Here is a 12,009-nt window from a genome sequence, read left to right on the forward strand (position 1 = left end):
AAACATATGCATTCTCAAGAATTCCATATACAAACATAGAGGACAAAAGAAGTAGAACACATCTGAATTTCCAAGGTTTTAACATAAGAGAAAAACATTGCAACAGTATATTATAACACATTTTTTTCTTAAAGGGGAATGAAACCTTTGGAACAAGTATATAGGCTTGTGTCGAAACAGAAAAATCAAAGAATAAGAACAAAGAAAGTTTGAGAAAAATCGGACAAATAATGAGAAAGTTATGAGCATTTGAATATTGCAATCACTAATGCTATGGAGATCCTCCCATTGGCAATGCAACAAGGATGTGTGATGTCACATGTGAACAACGTTCCCTTTGATGGCCTAAAAAAAACCTTTTTGTTTTTTCTTATGGTGATACAAAATCTTTATCCATGATGTATTCTTTAAAAATCTGTATTACATGCCCTCCTATAGAAAGAACACATGATCTACTGATAGATGTGATAAAAGAGGCAATTTAAGTGAAATATATACTTATAAGTATTGGGGAGAGTTGTTCACAAGTGACATCACACATCTTTGTCGCATTGCCAATATGAGGATCTCCATAGCATTAGTGATTGCAATATTCAAATGCTCATAACTTTCTCATTATTTGTCCGATTTTTCTCAAACTTTCGTTGATCTGTTTCTTTTGATTTTTCTGTTTTCACACAAGCTATCTTGTTTCAAAGGTTTCATTCTCCTTTAAACATTCCTAGGGAAAAACACTTCAATCACAGACACCATAACTTCTAACATAATTCATTACAAAAAAAAATGTTCAATCGCACATGTTTTTCTTACCTGACTTACATGAATTCTAAAAGTTATATTTGTATTTGTTTAAACATGAATAATGTTTTTTTTTTCAATATATAATGTCATGAAAAATTGCTTGTTTATTCTGACTCTTTTGTTGTTTAATTATCTTAATTTTCATACATAATCGTTACATCATTAAAGTCATCTGGTAAAGGTCAATGAAATATTCAATAATTGTAAGTTATAATTTTACTTTATTTCCTCTTTCGCGTTTACATTGGTTCATACAATCTAACTATAATTGCAAGAACACATCAAATAATTCTACTTCTTTATATACTTATATCTGTAGGCCTATAAGAATTCGGCAAAAATACGAGCCGGGTAATTTTCTTCCATGTGTTGCCTAGACTTGATTTTAGTTGTCGCCAGTGATCTTCGATTTTGTTTGTTGTGTAGCCGTCCTTATCACAGTTTCATGAGAAAAGCCATGCTTCACCAAATCAGAATAGGATTTCCAACAATCATATGATCTTGGTCCCTGGGATAGAATGTACCTCTTTTTGGTAGCAGAGTTTCTTCTGATCTGTCATCAACAGCAACTATGAAACCTTCTTCAATCCCGCCAAACACCCGATTGTCCTCTACCGTATGGCCCTTGTGATATTTTCGCTTCCCAACTTTTGATTCATCAATTTGAACGACTTTGCCTTTGCCTCCTAGTTTCCTCATATTCAAGTAAAGTTACTTCACATGTTTCTCGACAGAACATTTCCCAATTTACTACTGTCTTGCTGCTGATTTGCATTTCTTTCATCATCATATTTTGTGGCATCTTTTGTGTTCACAGGCAGTACATGTAAGTCAGTTTCAAAATCTCTGGAATGCTTAAATTGGAATGATGAAACCAAGTTCTTCCGATTGATACTGTTTTCATGGTTTTTGAGTGTTTTCTTTTCTGGAACATCTTCCTACATACACTCCCATTTGTATCCATCCAGCCGATCTGTTGTTTCTATCAAACGCATAACACTGTTACATATTCTGGGCAAAGATAAGTATTGAAAAAAAAACACAAGCCACTGAAGTTTATGATACTTGGTAATTCTGGGCAAGATAAGTATATAGCCCCTATTGCGAAACAAGTCCTTTATTCAAGTGTACGACCCTTGGTAATGACATTGTTGATAGATGAAATTTTCTCTTTACTAGAATGTTAATGTCAGCTTTAGTGGCAGCTGACATTCCGATGTGGCATGTAAATTACATACCACGTTTATAGGGATCAGAACCAAGATCAGTATTGCTAAAGTAAAGACTAAAATTGGCAATGAATCAGCGCGCATGTGTGTTGGAAATGGTATTCTAACTTTTGATATTGTTGATACTGGCTGGATACGTGGGAAAATGTGAACCAAAATTGTGAATGTGTTAACGTTAAATGTCCTCCAGATATTTGTAAGTGATGTATAATAAGTTTATCAAGATCTGTCTCGAAACGAATTCGAATAATTTTCATTAAAATACTTTGAAAGAAATGTAATGTGGGGAGAGAAGATTATGCTTATGGTTGAAATTTTAACCAAAAGTCTTCTCTCTCGGTCCGATGTGTTGAAAATTGCGTCCTTTCCAGGGGTGGTATTCTGAGACTGAGATGAGATCCATTTTATCTTAGATAAAATAAAGTATTTTATCTCCGTTAAAATGAAGTAGATAAAATACCCTTAAAATCTCTCCGAATTGGTATTCTGAGAACAATTTTATCTCTGTAAGACACACCTATTTTTTAATCAATGAATTAGAAACGTGCTTAACTTAACTTAAGACTTACTAACTGTTACTGTTGTTGTTGTTAGTCTAATTTTATAGCTCTCTATCTCTCATATCACTCAATCACCAATGGAAATCCATTCCGCTAGTAGTAGGAGGTGTGAGATTTTTTAACAAAAATGACAACTCATCTTTTTTTCAGAAGTCTACATCGCATGTTTTCAAGCATCATTTCAAAGACAATATTAGTCAAGAAAAGTCTTATGAAATACTTCATGATTGTGCAAGAACAACGTTAAAGGAGAATGAAACCTTTGGAACAAGATAGCTTGTGTGAAAACAGAAAAATCAACGAAACAGATCAACGAAAGTTTGAGAAAAATTGGACAAATAATGAGAAAGTTATGAGCATTTGAATATTGCGATCACGATGCTATGGAGATCCTCAAATTGGCAATGCGACAAAGATGTGTGATGTCACTTGTGATCAACTCTCCCCATTAGCATTACTTTAATTAGTATATATTTCACTTAAATTGCCTCTTTTATCACATCTATCAGTAGATCATGTGTTCTTTCTATAGAAGGGCATGTAATACAGATTTTTAAAGAATACATCATAGATAAAGAGTTTGTATCACCACAAGAAAAAGGAGAAAGAGACATTTTGAGGGTATTTTATAGTCTATCAAAGGGAAAGTTGTTCACATGTGACATCACACATCCTTGTCGCATTGCCAATGGGAGGATCTCCATAGCATTAGTGAATATAATATTCAAATGCTCATAACTTTCTCAATATTTGTCCGATTTATCTCAAACTTTCTTTGTTCTTATTCTTTGATTTTTATGTTTTGATACAAGCCTACCGGTACTTATTCCAAAGGTTTCATTCCCCTTTAAGGTGTTCTCAATAAATATATCAATTTTCTTCATTTTCATGTCAACATTTAGAGTTAACTCACCTAGAAATATTGACAAAATCAACGTCGCAGAGATAAAATAACCCCTACCCTCTTTTAAGTTTATTTTGTTTTTTTTCTTCAAAGTAACTTGGGCGCAAGCACATCACCCGCGTTGCAATGGCCAGATACGCGATGGGTATATCTACGCAGCCACTGCTCTGTTGGGTATCATCATAGATACGCAAGATAAAATTTATGAGCAAGATAAAATTTATGAGCAAGATAAAATTTTAAATTTTATCTGAGAGATAAAATGTCATCTCAGAATACCAATTTCATTTTAAGAGATAAAATAAAATATATTTTAAAGATAAAATGACCTCAGAATACCGCCCCAGGACTTTACACATGGTGTACCATAAACTACTTCGGTGATTACTTTGCCTCTGTGCATTTCTTGTTTTCACGGTAAAAAAAAAAGGTATGGAATTACAAACATTTGGGTTCACTTGTTGTCCAACACAGTACTCCTGTGAAAAATGATAACAAATCATTAAATACATTAGGGAAATCAAACAGTTTTTATAAGGTGTAATTCCATGTTGTGTTCATATATGTCTTCTCTTATTTCACCATCTTGTTAAAGGGATGCTCCGGGCTGAAAATATTTATATCTGAATAAATACATGCAGAGTAAAATTCACAGCAAAATGCAGAAATTTCATCAAAATCAGATAAAAACAACAAAGTTATTGAATTTTAAATATTAGCAATATTTTGTGAAAACGTCGTCATGAATATTAATTAGGTGGGCTGATGATGTCACATCTCCACTTTTTCGTATGTTATTACCTGAAATCATATTTGTTTCATTGTTTCATACATGTGTGAAAAAGACCTCCCATATAATGAAATAAGTTGCAGAAATGAATTTATATTGCGCTATTAGTTGTCAATCCAATCTTTTTAGTTCTTGGAGGAAAGATTTTAAATAAACAATTTCATATCATAGAATACAAAAGAACAAGTGGGGATATGACATCAATTTGCTCATTGAATATTCATGAAGACATGCCTAGAACTGTTTCACCGGAAAATGCAAAACTTTAAAATGTCTTAAATTTGTTATTCCTTGTCCGATTTTGATCAAATTTTCAGTGTTTTCTTAGATTTTTCTTTATCTGTTCAAATCATATTTACATTAGCCTGGAGTACCCCTTTGACAACTGCAGAATAGTGTATAAGTTTTGAGTGACATTAAAAGTATCAGATGTAGTTATAAGTTGTTTGACCTTTTCTTTCGTATTTCAGGACAATGGAAATTTTCCTTTATCGGGTGCCTGTCTTATTCAGGCGAACAGCTGCAGTTTTATTCAACCTTGGTCTTCAACCAAGGTACAATCAGAATCTTGTTTTGGGATCAACTAGAGTGCTCTGTGATGTTAATGTTCAGCCAGCAAGAACTGTTTGCATTGATTCACTTGTATCAGATTTAAAGAGAGTAAAACTTTCTGAGTCACTTCCTTGCATCAGGGCAACATCTGAAAGGAAATCCTGTGGGATCTATGGGACCGCTATCAGGACATGTTCCAGTGAAGGCGTGAACAAGCGTCGTGTGATTCCCAACGAAGCAAGCAAGCAGTACTTAGCCAGCATAGGTCTCGATTGTGACAGGTTACAGAAGTCCCGTCCCACTGTGCTAAAGCAGAATGTGAACAGTCTACAGCAACATGTAAACCTCCTCAGGAGTCTTGGTCTAAGCGATTCAGACATTGTCAACATCATCTACAAGGAAGCCTCATTCCTGAGGAAAGATGTGAAGTCTGTATATGAGTTGGTAGAGTACTTAAAGAACACCGGTCTGAAGGACAGTGAGGTGGCCAACATCTTTCAGAGGGCACCCCGTTTTTTCACCACGCCTGAGACTGTCATGGACAATGTGGAGTATATGAAGTACCTTGATGTCACAGACAAGAATATCTGCTACACCCTGATCTACACTCCATCTATGTTCTACAGGGTTCAAGGTGGGGTTGAGCGGGTAGCTTCATACCTCAAGCAAGTCATGATGGAGGAAAATTTTGTGGGAGACCATAACCGTGTCATCCGTTACATCATGAGGAATGATCCAGCCCTTTTCATCCGTCAGGTTTCTGAATTGGAGAACAATGTGAAGTTTCTCAAGGAATCTGGATTTCATGGAGAGGACTTGATATCAATCATCCGTTACTGTCCTAGTTCTGTGCGCATTGGAACCGAGTTCCTCAAGTCGCGCCTGGAATATCTCCAAAAGCATCTGCCTTTGACTAATAATGCATTGAAAGACCTCATTCGAAGGCACCCTCAATTGCTTCATGCCAGTGTAGAAACAATACAATCTCATATTGATCTTGTTCTTGAACTAGGTTTCACAACAGCGGATATGGTTAAAACGCCTAGAATCTTTGCTCGTAGTCTGAGCTCCATCAGATCCCGATATGAAGAACTAATTGAAGTTGGATGCAAGCCTAATCTTGGTTCATTCATTTACTCCAAAGAGAGGCATCAGGAGATCGTGCAAAAATTCAAGATGAACCAACGCAAGAAAAACAGGAGTGAAGAAATTAATAACTAAATAGTTGTATTTGTTATTTTATAAAATTAATATAAAATTATAAGGGGACAATTATCTGGAAAAAAACCGCTATGTGTTAAAAGATATAATAATTGAAAGAATTTGTTGAATCACATGTGCACAATGTGTGCAGAAATATGCATGAATATTTCCTTCTGTGGTTGTCATTAGTTCCTTTCTTAAAGATAAATGAACAAAGTTGTAGTTAAACTGATTTCATGAGAAAGTCTGTAAAACCTGGTCCTTGTCTTACAAAGAGTTGTGATTGATCCAATCAACCACAACTATGGAAAGCCAGCTACATCAACATCTTAAATGCATGTTCAAAATTTCTTCTAACTATGATGGATATTCATACATTCATTGTTTTCTTGAAAATTCAGTGTGCTTCTCTTTGTTTATGAAGGACATTGTGCAACTTTCTTGTAGAAAATATTATGACAATGATGTATTTCCATAGAATTGAGGTTGATCGAGTCCATTGTAACTCTTTGTAAGACGGGACCCAGTATTCTCACTATATCATTGTGGATCTATATATCTGGTAGAGTTACATAATGTGAAATCATGAAATCTAATGTAGAAAAACAATCACACTGTAGATCACCAATGCAGATAAGGTCATGTTACAGTGTATTATTATTATTATTGCTTGGAAAAAGACCTGACATTTGATGTGAATCCCATGGATATATTTTGATAATATCTCAGTAATCACACAATTACTTCCAGAATCATTTGGCACATATTTTTTTTATTTGTGCAAACAGACACTTAGGCAGTCATTTTATTGTCTTCTGTATGAACTCATCTTGAAATTGTTACCACAATTTATTAGTTAATTTTATTCTTTTAGTATTACTGGCATTGAGTGTTTTAGAGATTTTTACAGTATACATGTATATGTATTGGAGGAATAATTTATGCTGTATGCAACCCCTGAATAAAAAAAAAACAAAAAATGTTTTATTATAAATTTTAATCACAGAATATTAAGTATAAAAAAAAATCATCTCATTTTATTGTTTTGGTCCCTATAATATTCTGAAACATTTTAAATATTCTTGCCCCCCCCCCCCTTGGGAAAAAAACTGTGTGTAGCCATTGATATGTATCACATTTCATGATTTGGTATCAGTTAACTTTAAACTGACTGGAGGGGAGGTAGTTAATAGTCTGTTTATAGAGAGTGTGTATTCATAAATTCGAGTAGAAGAACTGATCCAATGGCTATTTGACATTCTGTGTGTTTTCCAGATGCTTGCCAATGCAATAGATAATGATTTTTATATGTAGTTCATTGATTACTACATCATGAGGAGAGTGACATTGTATACGTTTGATTCATGAATTTATATATAAATAATAAAGTAAAAGTCACAGAGCAAAATGCTGAAAATTTCATCAAAATTGGATAACAAATAACGAAACTATTGAATTCAAAGTTTAGCAATATTTCGTGAAATGCACGTCATGAATGTTCATCAGGTGGGCCGATGATGTCACATCCCCATATTCCTTTTTCTTATGTTATTACATGAAATCACATTTAATTTTTCTTACATGTGCAAATGATGTGTCTCCATTATGATGAAATAAGTTGCAGCAATAAATAACTAATGCACTATTTTAGTTGTCAATCCAATTGTTTTAGTTCATAGTAGAACAAAAATTGAATAAACCTAATTTCATATAATAAAATACAAAAGAACAAGTGGGGATATGACATCATCAGTCCACCTAATGGATATTCATAAAGACAGGTCTAGAACTGTTTCACCGGAATAATGCAAATCTTTATAATTCAATAACTTTGTTATTTGTTATCCGATTTTGATCAATTTTCCATCATTATGCTCTGTGAGTTTTACTCTATTTAATGGCATATAAATATATTCAGCCTGGAGCATCCCTTTAAACAGAATTGCTGTTAACAGGAAGTGGTCAGATACTGGCTGGTCATAAGGACTGCCACTCCTTAGGACTGCTAGTCACTGGAGCACTATTCATAATACTAGGAGAGGTTTGTTTTCATAACCAAAGAAAAGAATCAAAACATGCTAAACAGGTCATTAACCTTGACAGTCTGTATTCATAATATGGGAAAAGGGTCATTATTCATAAAGTAAAAATACATGTAGTTCTAAGGGTAACTATCCATAGTGGAATAAGAAAGAAGCTAATGCACTAGTCATAATGGATAAAATGTTGCTATTTGTAATTGAATAAGAGGGTCACTATTCATAATAAAATAAACCCATCAGACTAATGACCACGTCCCTTGATTATTACCAGTAACCCTTTCTCCCGTTATGAATAGAGACCCTCTTCTTCCATCATGACTTGTGATGCCCCCCCCCCCATTCCATTTGAATAATAATGACCTGCAATTAGCCGCCCTTCATTTTTGTGAGTTAATTAACTTGATTCAAATCAGTTCTGATTATTAATTCCCTTTATGGTAAAATATGAATAGTGACTCATCTTACATTTGAAAATAGGCATTTTTAATAATAGTCATCATTACATGTACCTTATGAATTATGACCCTTTTTCTGTTTTATAACTAGCAGGAAGTTAAGTATGCGTGTAGTAAATAGTGGTCATTATGATTAGTGGGCTTACACAACATTGCCATGGATTTCAGGCCTTTTATTGCAATATTTTTAATGCAATGTCACTTTTATAATTTCTATATTTATTGCACATATCAGAATATTAGAAAGGGCTTAACAAATCTCAGCGGCTAATAAGAGGGGCATGTTTAGACTAATTATTAGAACATCAAAAGCAATATCATCAATTGACTTGGATTGATAAGCCCTAGAAAGTACAACTGGTGATTTGAAAATTTGAATTCAGATCCAAATTCATATCATGAAGTGCACATACAAAATAAGACCCCAAAATTCTGAAATAAATATCCAAGAAAAATAGTGGTTATTTCATTCTATTTTATCAAACCTAACAACATTGTTAAATCGGGATGTTTAAGCTGTTTTTATATTTTATTTGGAAGAAATATATCACTTTTTAAGGATAAATCCGTTTTTAAAATGGTTATTTTAATAAAAGATGTAAAAATCAACAGAAAACTTCATTGTAAAAAAAGAGGATAAAGGTCATATTTAGTTGCAGAGCTTGCAAAAATTCCTGTACTAAAAAAACATTTTGCCTATGATAATAATGTACCCATATGCCAAATATGCATTTCTTCTTTGTGATTTAGGATTTGTAAGAACAATTTCTGAGAAAGTTAGCATGTAAAATACTGTCTTACATTGGCCTTTTCTTCCACTTCATGGAAAACTTTTTAAAAAATCCCGGGGGGCCACTTCCATTGACGAGTGGATACCATGCGCGACCATGGGGTCTTGAAAAGCACCCTAAACACGTATTTTCCATATTCTGAAAATGCACCCCTTAACAAGTATTGGCGTGTGAAACCCTACCCTTAACAAGTATTGGAAACAAATACTATTGGCAAGTATTCCCAGAATTGAGCCCCTAAACAAGTACAGCAATGTATTTTTCATATTCTGAAAATGCACCCCTTAACAAGTATTAGAAACAAAACGATACTCTTGGCAAGTATTTCCTGAAATGAACCCCTAAACAAGTACAGCGATATTTTATTGTTATGTCACGGGTCCGTCGGTCGTCGGTTTTACCTTTACACACCATTATTTTGGTTTAGCACGGCCCCACCTTTCACACCTCGCGCAAATCGGACTCTAAACACGTAGTGTTGGGGCAAAAAGGACATCCTTTATAAAACATTTTGATTTTGTTTTATCATCCCCGCATATTTGACCCTAAACACGTATTTTTCCGAGCGAAATAGATACCCTTTTTTCAATATTTTTGTGTTTTTGATACCCTTATCACATTACGTACGTAACGTGCCCTATCTTGAAAAAGACATCCTTTTTACGTGTTTTTTGGGTCGCGCATGGTATCCACTCGTCAATGTAAGTGGCCCCCCCCCCCCCCGGGAAAAAATCAAACCAGCATCTTCTGCATCACAATTAAATAATAATGTATATGCATTGATCAAATCAAAATTATGGTTTTGATTGTAATAAGATAATGTGAATAGCAAGCAATCTAAAACAAAAATGGAGAGAGGGGGGAGGAGAAGATGAGGGGTGGCAGTGAGAGAGAGAGAGAGAGTCGATAGGCAAGCCGATAGAAAGACACAGAGAAGGATGAGTGAATTGTGTGCACCCCTACCCCGACCTACTTTTTCCTATCTGGGGTCTAGGATAGGAATAATAGGTCGGTGGAAGGGGGGGGGGGGGGACATACAAAAAAGAAGAGACTAGGAATGGGAAGAGGTAAGGGTGTGGCAAATATGACTCTATTTTCACATATTTGCCGGTCTAATTGTTTTTTTGCGCTTTATGTCTATAAGATATTAAGAAAAATCAGAAGCCTTAATTGCATTAGTTATTTTGACAGTTGTTTTTCAGTGGATTAATTGATTTAGGTTCCTGTATTTATTGTACTCCTTTTTGTATATACCGGTACTGTTAAAAAAAAAATCCATTACCCATCTATTTCGAAATTAAAGGGCATAGCGAGAACCACAAGCGAAATAGCCAACATTTTTTTTTATAGGAGCATAATTTGGGGCTTGTGACTCGGCCCCAAAAGGTTCCAAGACAAAACAAGAAAGAAAGGGAAACGGTGAAATATATAATTTATTGATCTCATGGCCAAATCTATTTCAGGTTCACCCCGTGCGCCATGTTTTATCCCTTCGATTTATATTACGTCTCTGTGCAGCTTTTGAACTCGTTAACTTTCCAAAGCATCATGCATCTTGAAACAAGGGATCTAATAACATGTACATGCATGAAGGCCTTCATTTTATATCACTAGGTCATGGGTGTCGATCGGGGGGGGGGGGGGTGGTGGGTGGATATTTCTCCCAAATATTTCAGATGGTGATGGCCTAGCTGTGTTAGTATCCCCCAATAATTTAAGGTATGATCATAATAATGATAATAATAATTGATAATAATAAAAGCGATTATCATAATTGTGATGGTTATCTTATGTACATATGATGACCATTCGCCCCCCCCCCCCCGTATTTTTCGTGTTTATTGCTTTTGAATGAAACCTTTCCTTTCGGACTGTTACAAAAAGATGGATTGAGAGAGAGAAAAAAATCCAGGTTGAAACAATAAAATGATCATGTTTTTTATACATGACATTATCTTTTTAAAATTTAGCCCTCCACGTAACCGAGGGCACGGGGTGTGCCCCGTTTATTTCACAGCCCTTTTGAATATCACTTCATTTTTGTTAGTTTTCTTTATTCAGGTAAATGATGTAAATTAAGTGGAGAACATACAATAGAAATGAGAACTGGAATTGAAGAGTGAATAAAGGGACATAAATAATTGAATAAATAAATAAATAGATAAATAATGATAAATAAATAAATTATTAGTAATAATGATTATAATGATGATGATGATGACAATGAAAATAATAATATTAATAATGATAATAAAAATGATAATAATAATACTCGTACAGTTCTTAATAGACGCATAACACTAAAGGATCTTTAAATGCGTGAGAAAAAGCAGGAAATATGTTTAGACTCGTAGATTGGAAATTAGACATTCAATGTACATTATAAACATCAGAGAAGTATTGAATATAGATTGAACCTAAGTTAATCAAACACTCTGAAGCCGTTGGTTTGTAAATATAATTGTACTTTGAATTGCTCAAAACAAGAGTCCGTAAAATTGCTATTTTCTAGGTCACTTTTTCAAAAATTTCAGCTCGCGCTTAATTCGTGCACGCCTTATTTTGGTCCTATCTCGTCCCTAAAGTACCTTGTTTTGTTGTAGAAATAAAACTATCATAATACACTTAAAACTCCTGTTTGAAGGAACACATCCCCCGCAATTACGTACATAAATGTCTCAC

The 12,009-nt window shown here is 34.3% G+C and overlaps 1 protein-coding gene across 3 annotated transcripts; it reads left to right on the forward strand.

Annotated features, from left to right (window-relative positions):
• Positions 1–1,178: 1,178 nt before the first annotated feature.
• LOC129262135 (uncharacterized) lies at positions 1,179–9,326 on the forward strand. Of its 3 annotated transcripts, none has more exons than XM_064100219.1 (2): positions 1,179–1,627; positions 4,755–9,326. In XM_064100219.1, coding segments are annotated over exons 1-2 (1,305 nt in total). In that variant the 5' UTR covers positions 1,179–1,625; the 3' UTR covers positions 6,058–9,326. The 3 variants fall into 3 exon arrangements, with proteins under 3 accessions (XP_063956289.1, XP_054756159.2, XP_054756160.2); XM_054900184.2 differs by lacking the exon at positions 1,179–1,627 and adding an exon at positions 2,122–2,226; XM_054900185.2 differs by lacking the exon at positions 1,179–1,627 and adding an exon at positions 2,154–2,190.
• The last annotated feature ends 2,683 nt before the right edge of the window (positions 9,327–12,009 follow it).

This window comes from Lytechinus pictus, chromosome 5 (genome assembly GCF_037042905.1).
Source record: "Lytechinus pictus isolate F3 Inbred chromosome 5, Lp3.0, whole genome shotgun sequence".
NCBI lineage: Eukaryota > Metazoa > Echinodermata > Echinoidea > Temnopleuroida > Toxopneustidae > Lytechinus > Lytechinus pictus.